This window comes from Papio anubis, chromosome 2, assembly GCF_008728515.1.
Source record: "Papio anubis isolate 15944 chromosome 2, Panubis1.0, whole genome shotgun sequence".
Lineage (NCBI taxonomy): Eukaryota > Metazoa > Chordata > Mammalia > Primates > Cercopithecidae > Papio > Papio anubis.
The window spans coordinates 25,508,871-25,523,261 of NC_044977.1; the positions used below are offsets into that span (position 1 = coordinate 25,508,871).

At 36.1% G+C, this 14,391-nt stretch overlaps 1 protein-coding gene and 1 long non-coding RNA gene across 21 annotated transcripts in view; one reads left to right on the forward strand and one right to left on the reverse strand.

Moving 5' to 3' along the window:
• The window catches only part of CBLB (Cbl proto-oncogene B), a 213,942-nt gene that overhangs the window by 91,458 nt on the left and 108,093 nt on the right, over positions 1 to 14,391 (reverse strand). For 16 of the 20 annotated variants that reach the window (XR_002519555.2, XR_002519554.2, XR_002519553.2 and 13 more), the window contains one exon: positions 4,789 to 4,945. The exons of 3 other annotated variants lie outside the window; for them this stretch is intronic. Coding sequence is in view for 12 of the 17 variants with exons in the window: in XM_009199471.4 (XP_009197735.1) it covers positions 4,789 to 4,945 (157 nt within the window). In the remaining 5 variants the exon portion in view is untranslated. Of the gene's footprint in view, positions 1 to 2,965; positions 3,338 to 4,788; positions 4,946 to 14,391 lie in introns of those variants that run through there. One more of the 20 variants, XM_021932838.2, reaches the window with a different exon arrangement.
• LOC116273714 lies at positions 10,007 to 12,567 on the forward strand. Its single transcript, XR_004182036.1, has 3 exons — positions 10,007 to 10,118; positions 11,452 to 11,757; positions 12,458 to 12,567. It is a non-coding gene; the product is annotated as an uncharacterized LOC116273714 (long non-coding RNA).

Consider the following 14,391-nt stretch of genomic DNA (forward strand, 5'->3'; position numbering starts at 1 on the left):
CATATTTAAAACTGTTACCTCTTGCCATATTCCTCACCTCCGTGTATGTGTGCTTCATTAACAACTGCTTCATTTTACAGAGTAAGAAACCATATCATAGAACTTACATGACTTGGCAAAGGTTACACATTAACCATCAGCTACATAAGGACAAGGAACATGCCTGTCTTGCTTGCCCATGGGATGCCAGGACCACTGCAGCATCAGATAACAGTAATCAGGCAAGGATCAATGTCACTGAACAGATCCTCTAGTGACTTGTGTAAAAGGCTAGTGTTAACACTACTGTAGTCACATCTGGCTTAACTTTACGTAACTATAAACTTAGGAAAGGTTTAGGGTTTAAAAGTGAGTTACATAAAAACAAAACCTTTCGCGTAAGTATTTGGTTTGTACCATTGCATCATTCTCTCTTTAATCTGATTGGTTGTCTGTCCAGCTACCAGGGCAAGAGAAAAAAGGCAGGCAGTGATAGACAACTTTACTCAAGGGTGTGGATGAATCATCTCTGTAATTTTTTTAAGGCTGAAGCTACATTTATTCCAAGGAACTGGCAGCATACTCTATCTGATGTGCCAGATTATTAAATCTTCTACATAAAAGAAAAAAAAAAACAAAGTATTTTTACGTTGCCATGTTAAGCTGTTAAAACAGTTATTCTAGACATGATTACTGGTAAAAGTTCCTGCTTTTGTTTGTTTTGAGACTTGTTCCTCATTATTGTTAAGCAAGTTACAAATTTATAAGTCAGAATTCTTCAAGGATTATAACCCTTGAGATGAGGATAACAAAGAATGATTTAGTAATAATAAAGTTTTTAGCCTTTTTCAACATAACAAGAAAAATCTTCGGGGTATTTCCCCATCACACTAAAATACCTAATTGGGCAAGAAAGGCGCTCTAGAGAATAATAATATGAGAGGCTGAAAAAAATGCATGTTTTTAATTTTCTCCCTAATGCATGACTAAAAAATTGCATTAAACATTACTTAGAAAATGTCACTATGTATTTTTAAAAACTGAGCAATAACTGTTATTCTAGACCCTAGTTTTTGTTTTGTTTTGTTCTACCCATCTATAAAGGACAAGGATGAAAGAAATATCAAACAAATATTTGGGTCACTTCCATTAAAGTCCACACAAATTAGTGGAAGAGTGGTTGAAAAAAAATGCTGAACTTTATAGAGCACCAATGCACAGATCAAAATATAAGTAAAAAAATTAAATTGGTGTTTTGAGCCAACTGCTACAGTATTTAGCAACCATTTCTTAGTACATAATCCAGAGGGCCAGCTTCTAACTGCAAAAATATTTATGTAATAGAATGAGTCTGTGTATTGTTTTTCTTGTATGCAGCCCACTCAAAACAGAAACATGCAGTACTTACGTGCTTTTTATTTTTAAAGTATTTCGATGACTACTGGCTTAAAAAAGGCAAAACAAAGTGTTTTGGAGAATATATTTTTTTTATTTTGCTTTTCAGATTAAAGAAATTTTTTCGTATATAAGAACATAAAATTATCTAGATAATTTAAATGACTATAGAAATTAATGAAGTGAATAAAGGAGACAAGTCCCTTCATTCTCTCAAATGCTACTATTTTCAAGAAGAGCCAGTTACTGACTTACAGCTTAAGTTGGAAGAGGGTCCTCGGCTGGTCTGCCTAGATACTCTCTTTAATTCTTTGCTACAACTGAGGACTTTCCTCTTCTTTGATTTTCCTCACTATTCCATTGATGCTACATATTCCACGGTCACTAGGATATTCTACTAAAATACTCCATCCTTATCCTGCTACCCCCAAATTTAGTGCCCCATTTCTCAGTGACCCCATTTTTTCTAATAGTGGGGATACAGAGGAAAAGGAGAACAACAGCCCCAGGGAGAAGGAAGAGAGAAGCAAAATCCCTATAATTCCTTTCCAGGACAGTAGCATGTGCCGATTCCAGCATCTCTAAGTGACTTTGAGAGAAAAGAGAAGGATAAAGAAAAGGAAAGAAGGAAGAAGAGGAAATGAGGAAGGTGACCACAGTAAGATCCCTCCAGTGACTCCCAAGTATTTGTTCAGGTTCTGCCTGCATATAAGAATGAAAGCCAAGAGGAAGAAAACCTTTTTACTTCTTTCATTCCCTCTGTAAATCTCAACTTCATCTCCTGCCCCCCGCTGGCTCCTTCTTCCAAACCTTCTGCTAGTTTCTCTACTTCAGACCCCGAATTCTAAAAGTGTACCTTGCTCACCTTCAGTTCACATTCTGCTAAATATCCCACTCCCAATAATTTGCAGTCAGAAGAAGTCACTGCCAATTAACTACTAATATCATGGCTATAACTGAATGTATGTTCCTGCAGTCACACAGTATTAGCAAAACATATGTTCATACATAATATATAAATGTAAGGATTTAATGAATACATTTAAGAAAATCACTTAATTTTTAAAGTTGTATAAAAAGATCAGCAAAAGTTAAACCATCTACTTCTCTATACACGGAACCAATTTTATCATATTTTAAGGCACACATACAATTATATTCAAAGCATTTGATTGGAGTATAGAAATAAACAAATGATGAATCTCAGAAATACACAGGGGCTAAACAAGAGTTCTTCAGCTCCTTCTGTAATCACATTTTAAAAATGATTAGGAATTCCCTGGCCCAGGTAAGATTTTCATTTTACGATCTAAAACTTTTCACAGTAGCTTGACTTAAAAATAGCCCTTTCTTTTCCCATCCCAGTGAAAGTAAATAAGATATATATTCCTTAGAGTATCAAGGCTGACTTGTGCTATTTTAAAATAAAATAGCTTGTAAGAAAATATGTCCACATATTAAATAGCAGTTTAGGTAAGTGTTTAACCAACATTAAATTGCCCTCATACTTTCAATATATAACGCCAGGGAATTCTAGCATTTAATACCCACAGTAAAAAGTCATCCAGGCTCACCACAAAAATATACTCACTTCCTAGAATGAGCAGTTAGGTTTAATGTAGGAAGATTACTTTTACTCTCTTCCTTGACAAGGTGAAGAAGCAAAGCTCCTACTATTTAGAATCTCTTTGTATCATGTTAAATAAATAAGATATTCTGTAAAATTATCAGAAACCTTTAAAGAAAGGAGAGGTTCCATTATAAAATGACCAATATCAGATAACTTTTTTTTCTAAAATAGATCTTAAAATCTTTGAAAAACGTAAACTGTCAAACTATAATATATACACCAAGGGAATAATCATGAATTCAAAAATTTAAAATAATCAAAAGCACACTTCATCAGTGATTTATCTAATTGCTTACCCTATATACAAGGTAGAATTATGATTCTGAAATTGTAATACAATGAAATATATCCTGTATTTTTTTTTTTTTTTTGAGACGGAGTCTCGCTCTGTCGCCCAGGCTGGAATGCAGTGGTGTGATCTCGGCTCACTGCAAGCTCCACCTCCTGGGTTCACGCCATTCTCCTGCTTCAGCCTCCCAAGTAGCTGGGGCTACAGGCGCCCACCACCACCACGTCCAGCTAATTTTTTGCATTTTTAGTAGAGACATGGTTTCACATCCTATATGTATTGTTGACAGGAGTTAATCTCTCTTCTATTAATGGGTTCCTTCATAAATTAAAAGCTAATCCTGTGCAATGTGGTTTTTATTACATAAACTAGTCATCCAATCTTTGCTAGCTAGTGCCAAGCAGAATTAAAGATCAGAGAGGTAAAGTTCATGTAACATGAAAAACATGAAACCAATATTATACTCTGATATTTGTTGAAAGCATGTTTCAAAGAGAATAAATTTTACTTCAGATTAAAATGATAAAAAATTGTATCAGAATATAAGTAAGCCCAGTCTGATCAACTTACCTTATTTACTATATAATTTATGTTACTAAATCATAAAAATGTTAAGCAGAAAATTTTTATTTTGTGACTACTTGAACTGAATCCCATAGATGATATACATTTTAGTGGCAGAGGCAAACTCAAAACACAAATTTCAAGTCTTCATGTTTAAGGTAATTCCATTAAGGCATGCAAAAGAAGAAAATGATAGCATCCATATAATGCTACATTCTTCTAATTTGCTATGTGAAAACAATTATGGAGGATAATTTAAAAGGAAAAACAATAAGCATAACAAAAATGTTCATCTTAAAGTTGTTTACACTAGAGAAAATGCAGGTAAAAATCTAAATTTTTCAAGAGAGCTTTGTTAATACTGACATACTATTTTGAATGAATATGACATAGGAACTTATGAAGAATATTTATTGACACTGACAAATGTTCGTTACACATGGTTGAATGTGCAAAGCAATTTATAAAATAAGTACAGGACACAAGTTCTGTTCTATACAGAACAGTCTGCTATTTCTAAGTTTACTATTTCCCTTTTAACCTAATAAACGCAGAAGGCAAAGGGAAAGATTTTAGATCTAGCTGGAAAATGCCCACCTGCAGTTGTTGCATTCTATCCATCATTGTGCTAAAAGATCAACAAAATAAAGTGAGAAACTAAGTAGAGAGTTTAAAACAAAGCTCTTTTGGATGGATCCTCTCAAAGCTGACAAGCAGCCACCAGGCTCACAGCATCCGATACTTCAAACTTAAGCCAAATGGCTCACTCTAAACTTTTAGCAATGACCAAACATACCAATAAAATTACAGACTAATAGTAATGACACTATTTTCCATATGTTTGTTTATATGTGTGTAAGAGAGAGAGAAACAGAGAGAAAAGAAAGGGAGAGAGGAAGGGAATGGATAGACTAAGCAAGTATAAACTTACCTGAAACAGCCTGGTAAAAATATCAAATTCAAAAACTGAAATGTAATCATTGCAAGTTAAATCAATTGTTGATTTTAGAGCCATTGCTTCCAGGCCAGAGCTAATCTGGTGGACCTCATGAAGGCACTGTCTGAATACTTTCCATGGTACGATAGTTCTGTGCAAGGTGGAAAAAAAGGGAAATAATTGAATCAAGTGTCATTTAAGAAATACCTCCCTTTGAAGCAGCAAAATTCAATAATAAAATTAATATAATTGTATTTGTACTACCAGACAAATATTTGAGAATACTGTTCATATTTCAGAACAAATGTAGTGGATTCCGTTTAACTCAATTATTTTGCATTTGCTAAGAATAAGCCAAAAATTTAAATTAATTTTCTCTCAAACAGTTCTAGGCTATCAAGATAGCTATAGAAACACATCTAAAAAAAGGTATTAGGTCAAAGTCTTGTTTCATGACCTCTTCATGTGTGTATACAAGGTTATTTAATAATGAATCAAGATTTAATTCTCATTTTCTAAAAACAGTCGTAAGATGATGGATCCATATAATATAAATCCTTTATTCATTGCACAAATGAGTAATATGTATTAGCCAATTCAAGAAGACTAAGATGGAAAGCCATCAAGACATTTCTGCCACAACCTTGACGTTTTCTGCAGAGATGAAAAGCATATGTTATCTAACTTTTCATATTAATACAAAAGAAAAACTTAATTTTTTAAACCAACCACAATGGTTATATCATGGGAGTTTATTCAACATTTATTTATTACTGTATTTTGACTAAATATCATTCAACAAAATTTTAACATGTAATACAGTTACATGATTCAAAAAACTTAGAAGAGCACAGAATGGTCACTAGGGAAACGTCTCTCAACCTCTCCCCATCTGACCAGTTTCCAACTGACCTACCCTCTTTCCCACCATGAAAATTAGTGACACCCAGGATGCATTTCTTAGTTAACCTTCCTGCTTCAGAATAATGCCTATTCCTAACTTGGCAGAAGAAAGAAATCATTCAGTTTTTAAAATTTAAACTACAATTTTTACAACAGAATAGCATAAAAGCCGTCCCTCTTATAAGATAGCATCCTCTTATAAGATAGCAAATATTTAAATCTTAGGTTTTCTTTACTAGTATCTCTGAAATACAAGAATCAGGCGGAATAAACTAAATTGTGCCTGGCCCCATTCTGTATCAACCCACTCAATGAGATATCACCATAAAGGTACAACTTGATATTCAGTAATTTTCTGCAGCAGTGGTTGTCAAACTTCAGCATGCATCCAAATTATCTGAGGCTTGTTAACATAGCCTGATCCTCAACCCAAGATACTATGTTTCAGTAGCACTGGGGTGGGGCCTGAACATTGACAGCTATAAAATGTTCCCTGCAGCAGCTGCTGCTGCTCTAGAGACAACACTTAGAGAGCCTACTATATCTACTCATTGCTAAAACGAGGCACTGTTGGGGAAATACAATTATAGAAATAAAGATAACATCTTTGTCTTTGAAGAACACATTTTAGGGATAGAAGTAAAACCTGTAATGCTAAAGAATCTAGAGTGGGGTATATAAGGACATGCAAGCTGGGTGATGGATACACAGCAAGGGCTGGAGGGATTCCAGAGAAACAGTCTGTGGGAAGTGGCATAAATTAATGGTGAGACAGATTGACAACACTATGCTGTATAATTTATAAGAGAGTTTAGGTTTGAGGTACCATTAAAAGAAAAATATGAGGCTTCATACCTCAAAAAGTTTTTCTCTATGTATGAAAAAAACAGGAAACCACAGAGAACTGAGGAGAGATACCACATCAGATGCCATTTAGAAGAAACACACGTCAGGCTCTGATTAAGGTTAACAAAATGCTGCTGTTTTAAAAACACAAGGAACACTTTTAAGAATATTAGGGAGCTGTTGATTTACAATAAAGTATAAATATGCAATTATGTCCAGCTTCATTATAATTACCATAAAACCAATGTCTAAGAAGTACATTTTTCTTTTCCAAATTAAAGTTTCAAATACTCAGAACACAAAAGGGACATGGATCATGATACTCAGAGTAAAAAAATATGATCAGAGAACCCGTGACTTCAGAACAGTATAAATTTTATTTTTTGTATGAAGAAGTTAAAGCATTTTGTTTCATATATAAAGTATACAACATAAAGTGGTCAAACTGTAAATACTTATTTTGTGTATAACATATAAAAAGTTTTTTTAAAAAAGGCCAAATAGACACCTTCCACATCTGTTACTATAAAAATGATTCTAATCTAGTACGTACAGTGAATTCAATTCATAACTCTTTTGAGCACCTAGTGATTTCCCAGAGCCAGTTAAACGAGATGTATGAACTTAAGAAAATTTTGGTCTAATGTACCCCTTCATAATAACAATTTACAAAAGGACAAGTTACATTTCCACAGTACTTGTGTAAATGAAACTTTGTCAGATTACTCGTGATAAACCTCAAACCCAAAGAGGCATTCACTGGAATCTTAATTAGTGGTAGTAATAGGGATTAGGAAGCCAGGGCATTATTTTGTTAACTTTTCATATGTGAATGTTTGCACAACAGATACCCCTCCTCTGATCACCTCAGCAAAACACCCATTATTGTGTAGGAGGTGGGGGTGGGGAACAGAGGTAGGGGGAAGGGGATTTTAAGAATGAAGAATAGATATAGAGTATGACAACAAAGTCTTTAAAAACAAACAAAAATTAGATTATTCTCAACTGTTGCACTAAGGCTCTAAACTTTCTTAAGACTAAGTGGCTACCATTCTTTTTTGAGGTGTATGGGAGGAAAGGAACCCAGAGAGCATGAATTTTCACACTTCTATTTAAACTTCTGCAAAAAGACAGTGGTTTCTACCACCTCTTCCTTTAGAGATGAAGCAATTATCTCTAATATGAGAGAAAATATTAATGAGAGAAAATATTAATGGCAAATTGTTTTACAAATGTAGAAATTTCAGGGTGCTGGCAGAGACCTGGGAAGAAGTAAAGGGGAGAGAGAGAGAGAGAGAGAGAGAGAGAGGAAAGGGCCAACTAAACTCCAACTTTTCACTAATCCAAAAATCTTTCAATATGTTCTAGTTGACCCTTACAATTATAAACCACTTAAGTTGCAGGCTGAATTGCTTTTAAAATACAGTGGAAAAGTATAAATAACTGTCAATCTACAAAGAATAGAATACACATATAATTATATGAGTAATAATATAATTTCAGGATCTTTTTATTTCAAATAAGAATAAGAACTGCTATTTATTGATGGCATACTACCATTTATCTATTATACAGAAATCTATTGATGACTTTTTGTTAAAGTGACAGTTCTGTTCATATAATGTCATGAGACATAAGAATATGATAAATAAGACTACGTTATAATCCTGTTATTAGATAATGAGTTCTAGCCTGTCTACCAAAAAAACAATAGTAATCTTCTTTAAAGTCTTGAAAAACAGTATCCTTTCAAAGAAAATGGGATTAATCAGATGCAGGGAAATAAATCTGGAAAGGTGTCAGCTGGTCAGTAGTGGACAGATCACTTAATCTTCCAGGCTGGTTTTCTCCTGTGTAAATGTGGAGAAGTGTATTAGATATTCTAATTTGAAAATCTTGCAATTTTAAGAAAAAGGTAAGAGGAATGGAAAATAGAAAGTGTGAGGAGGATGATTTTTTTTTAAAAAAAAGGTAAAACATTTTCATAAAACCACTAGTTCATAAAAGGTTAAGGGTTTTAGTTTCCACTGATAGGAAAAACAAAAAACATTTCATACAATACAAGGTGAATATCAACAGAAGCTAGGGTGTTTGCAAACAGGAATTTTGTATCCTACTGGTGTGAATGAGAATTTACACAGTACTTCTAGAAGGCAATTTGGAAACAAATTTCAAAAGCCTATACATTATAACTAAGAACATCAACTTCTAGGGATTTCACCTAAGGAAATTATGTCCAAAAAATATACAGTAGCCAAAGGCCCATCCACAAATCTTTGAAATGCAGTGTTGTTTATATGACAAAATATTTGAAAATAAATATATTCACTAGTAACAATTTTGTGCAGAAAAGTATTTATTGTCATGAAAAAGTGTTATTGGGATATTACTAAATGGAAACAGTATTTTTAAAATGTTGTCCTTTATGATCCAATGTTAAACTATAATGTCTGGAGATACCACAAATTTAATAACTGGATTGTGGTGGAAGGGATTATAAGTGATTTTAAAAATATATTTTCTGAATTTGTACATGGTTTTTAACTTTTTATATGTCTAATATGCTCTGGTGTACTAAAAGAATAGAAGATGTACTAAAACTTTTAAATATATATAATTGTAGAAGAATCAATGAAAAACACAAAGCAGTATCTGCTTATGACATAGCTTTATGTGTAGAAAATACAAAAATTTTACAGATTAAACTATAGGAAATAAGAAAATTGAACATGGTTGCTGAATACAAAATTGATATAAAGTATCAGTTATCTTTCTTATATTGGCTACATATAACTAGAAAATGAAACTTTAAACATTTGATTTTTATAATGCTATCTAAAAGTCCCAAATAAATAGAAATAAAGGTAACAATAGATGAGCAAAGCAAAAATATCAATATACACACATACACAGAGATATAAAAAACATAAATAAAGGTATATAACACTTTAATGGTAGATTCATATTACAAAGAGTTCTTCCCAAATTGGTCTAAAATTTTAATATAACTGAAATAAATAATCCCAGGAGGTATTTTTTATACTAGATATTAATAAACTGGTTCTGAACTACATGGGAAATGCAAGAGTCAAGAACAAAAAAGGTAATCTTCACTAAGAACATTAACAAGTATATACTCTTTACATTAATTAAGACAATGTGGCATTGGTACAAGCATAGACAAACAGATGGAACAAAACTAAAATTTTAGAAACATGTACCCATATATAAACACTGGATGATATAGTTTGGATATTTGTTCCCCCCAAACCTCATGTTGAACTGTAATCCTCAATTTTGGAGGTAGAGCCCAGTGGGAGGTGATTGGATCATGGGGGCATGTTTCTCATGAATGGTATAGCACCATCACCTTGGTGCTGTCCTGACGACAGTGAGTTCTTACAAGATCTGGCTGTTTAAAAGTGCATGATACCTCCCTTGCGCTCTCTTCCTCCTGCTCTCACCACATGTGACATGCAGGCTCTGCTTCACCTTCTGCCATGAGCAAAAGCCCTCTGAGGCCTGCCTGGAAGCCAAGCAGATGCTAGCACCATGCCTGTACAGCCTGCATAATGGTGAGCCCAATAAACCTCTTTTATTTATAAATTATACTTGATGTTATATATCCAGTTTCTGTGTTAGGTTGTTTTAGCAGTGCTATAAAGAAATACCTGAGGCTGGGTAATTTATAAATAAATAATCAAATGAATAGGTTAATTGTGGTACAGCTATACAATGAAGCAAGGAGAATGAATAAAGTACTGCTGCATGCAAGTACAGAGTTGAATTCCATAAACATAAAAAGAGGAAGAAGCCAGTTTTTTTCCAAAACAGTGTAATTAGTATGTTTTCAACTATGTATAATTTTATGATGCCATGTATCAGAACTACTAGGTGGTGACTATGTGAGACTTTCTGACAGGGTGAGAGAGGGCGTCCTCCAAGATGGAGGTAGTAAGGTATTACTACTTTATCTAGGTAGCATATACATGGGTACGTTTACTTCAAAAAATTTCTCACTCTACATGTATGATTTGTGTACTTTTCCCCATGTACATTAAACTTCAATTATATATTTAATTTTTTAAAAATATTACACTAAAAATCCAAGACTAAAAAACAAAAAGTAACTACCTTAATACAAACAAGGAAATCGACATGTTTGTTTATTGTTGGTTTGTTCTGTTGCTGTGGTATTAGTGGTGGCAGGTGTTTAAGATCCGTAACTCAGGATCTTGTAGCTCAGGAATATATACTATCATCCTCATTTTAAACAAAAAGAAATATGTTCTATATACATTAGCCCAACTCTATTTCTAATTTTATGTAAATTTTGTGAGAAAATTCACCTTGATCAACTAAGATATGTTCACTGTCAGTGTCTTTAAATCGAGGGCAAGCTTTGTTCAGAAGATAATAGGATATTTGTAACATATTTGACATGTTTTGATTACATTATGGACACAAAATATTAGCACTGTGATTCCTAAGTCCGTTGACATTTTGTATATAGTTATTCCTTAAATCCAATCTTCTTTATTCATGACTCCATTTTTTAAGAATATGAAGATAGATTCTTATCAGGCCATTATTACTCTTGCTGTTCTATCAACAAGGGAAAAGCAACTGTTTTCCAACAACCTACAGAAAGAGCGTATCAAAACACTCTGGTCACACAGTCACCATACAGCAAGTCATCTTTGATAGGATGGTAACCATAGTTACCAAGGATATTCATAATTAGATTGAACCACTCTTCCTCATACATGAAAATTCCTGACACTAATAAAGACATAGATGCTGGGTATTTATGCTGGATAATTTTTATTTGTCAAAAAGCTCATAACACTTCGTCTATAGTGTAGATAAGCACTACTGTCACTTATTGTTTGTGTGTCACTTTTCCAGCCAGAAACCTCTGTGATCGGTGGCACCATTACCCGAGTTTTCCTCAGGCCTGCTGGGCTCATTCCACCAACTCGACCTGGCAGGCCACACTCACCTTGCACTACCTGCACAGATCCCACACCTGCCAAGGGTGAGTCAGACGTGGAGCAACAAGTGGTGCATGAGCAAGTGAGCGTGGAGTCGGCCACTGCGCACAGCCACGCACATTGGCTGCTGTAGCAGGGCGGGCAGCTCCGGGCACCAGCACAGGCACTGGCTCTGGGCAAGCCAGTGGCAGGATCTGACGTACAGCAAGTGGCTTCCGCTGTGCGTACCTGTGTCTGGAGGAGGGGAACACAGTGGCACCCAAAAGCTTGGAGACTCCAGAACCTACCGAGCCCCAAATGGGGTGTCACAGCCCTAGCTCAGGGAGCCTGTAGGTGTGGGTTCCCCGAAGGGCCACAGCTCTTCTCTCCTTCTCATTGCCCACAATGTGGGGAATGGAGGGAGCAGAGGGTGGGTACATTTCAGCCCTGTTTGTGTTACTGTTTTTTCAGTCCTGCCATTTGGCAGTCCCTGAGTTCTTGTCCCGTGTCCAGGAAGAATGAGGTATACAAACAACTGGGTGGGAAGGCAGAAAGGAGCTTTACTGAGCAGCAGAACAGCACTCAGGAGACCCAGAGTGGGCAGCTCCCTTTCTGCAGGCAGATCATCCCAAGGAGTCAAAGAGACTCAAATTGGGTAGCTTCTTCCTGCAGCTGGTAGTCTGATGTCTGTGTGAGTCTGGCTGAGTCTGGAGGTTTTTATGGGCTCAGAAGGGAGGATGTGTGTGCTGACTGGTCCACAGGAAGGCCCAGAAAAAGCACCGCAAGTTTTCACTCCCACTGTGAACTCCACCAGGAACTGACAGCCCAGCCCTGAGGCTGTAGGCTGTCCCTGTCTTGAAGGTGGGGCTTCAGTGGGGACCTGCGCCTTTCCACCTATGAGCCTGTCTGCCTCCTGCTGCCACCAATCATGTCATCTACAGGTGCCCTGGGTGTTTCTGTGGAGGGTCGCCTGCAGGCCCACGTGGAGCTGCCCTCAACTCTACCCCCTTGGCCTCCCTCCAGTGCTCCTTGGTCCCAAAGTTTGGAAAGGGGTGAGTTGGCAGGGGGCTGGCATGTCAGCGCCATCCTGAGTGTGTGCACACCCAGCCAGGTCACAACAGTGCCCATGCTTGGCCACAGCTTTGCTCCATCCTGGAGCAGGCACTGGGAGCAGGGTGAGGCCAGAAAACAGGAGCAGGCACTTCCAAGCATGCTGGGGTAGGGGGACTTCCCAGTCCCCCAAGAGTGTAGGGATGCCCAGGTCCACAGCTGCAGCTGCTCCTGGAAGCACGGGGCTCCAACCTCATTAATGCGGAAGAGGGTGGGGCTCCTGCCTGTTCCCAGATCCCGCCCACTCCATGGAGCACACAGTCCTGGCCATGCCTCCCCTATTGCAGCATCTTCACAGCAGCCGCTTCAGACGGGCAGCTGCGGCCATCATTACTTCTCTGTATAGTGGACAAGTATCTTTCACATATTCACATTCTGAAGCCTAAATCTAGAATCATATTTTTATAAGATTGCAGAAACACAGGAAATAGCGTCTTTAGTATTATTTCTAATCTTCTCAATTATTTTGTTCACGTGATAGATTTGACGCTTTCTAGCTTCTGGTCTCACATGCTAACCTTTGAACATAATAAACAATAAATTTGCTGTAGTCATAAAATTATTTTTACATAATTCTATTTCTTTTCCGGCTTTGAAAATAAAGTTCATTAGTGGAAAGGAACAGGAAGAGGAGCTGCAAGTATGATCCATAATAATGTGTAAAAATTCCATTTAAAACTTTTCCACTTAGAAGTCACTGATTGTAAAAAAATAGAAAGATTCCGGTTTTAAAACAATTAATACTTGTTCTTTTCTTTAACTGTTCTTCAGCATATATTCTCTGAAAGTTCACTAATACAGGATAAATTTATGAGATACAGCAGCTCACAGGTCATGCAAGATACCTTTGATATGCTGAAGTCAGATTAAATAAAATTTAAAAATTACATACTCCAGAAAGTGCTGCCAAAGAGAGGTTTAAGTAAGGCTTTAGAATGATCTTTCCTTTAGCAATAAGAGCTCAGAATTACAAACAAACAAAAAAAAGTCAATAATAAAACCAAGTTCCTTGTAAGTCTCTCAACATGAGCCAATTAAATTAACAACCAATGGGTGAAGTCTCCTAGATGTATAAGATAAACTGAGGCAAAAAATAAAGAGCTTCTGATAACATTTCTAAAACTCTGAAAGAAAAAACTGTACATATATTGCTGTGCATAATTAAATCCATCAAATAAAACTACTGATATTTTAAATAACTCCTTTGTTATTAAAGACTAACAAAAACAAATCTATGCAAGAAAAACAACTATAGCATTTCCTATTAATAACCAACATTTAAAATAAGGAAGAACAGAAAGATCAATCATGAGCAGTCTATTACTGAAATGTAAATACCCACATATTGACTTTACTGTTGTTGTTTTTGTTTCTCATTTCATTTTGTTTTGTGGCAGGGTCTCATTCTGTCACCCAGGCTGGAGTGCAGTAGCGTGGTCCTGACTCACTGCAACCTCGACCTCCCAGGCTCAAGTGATTGTCGTGCCTCGGCCTCCTAAGTAGCTGGGATGAAAGCATGCGCTACCATACCTAGCTAATTTTTGTATTTTTTGTAGAGAGGGTTGTGCCACGTTGCCAGGCTGGTCTCGAACTTTTGGACTCAAGTGATCCACCTGCCTTGGCCTCCCAAAATACTGGGATTACAGGCATGAGCCACTGCACTTACCCCCTACACACTGACTTTAATAATGATGTGGTTTGGCTGTCTCCCCATCCAAATCTCATCTTGAATTATAGCTCCCATAATTCCCACATGTTGTGGGAG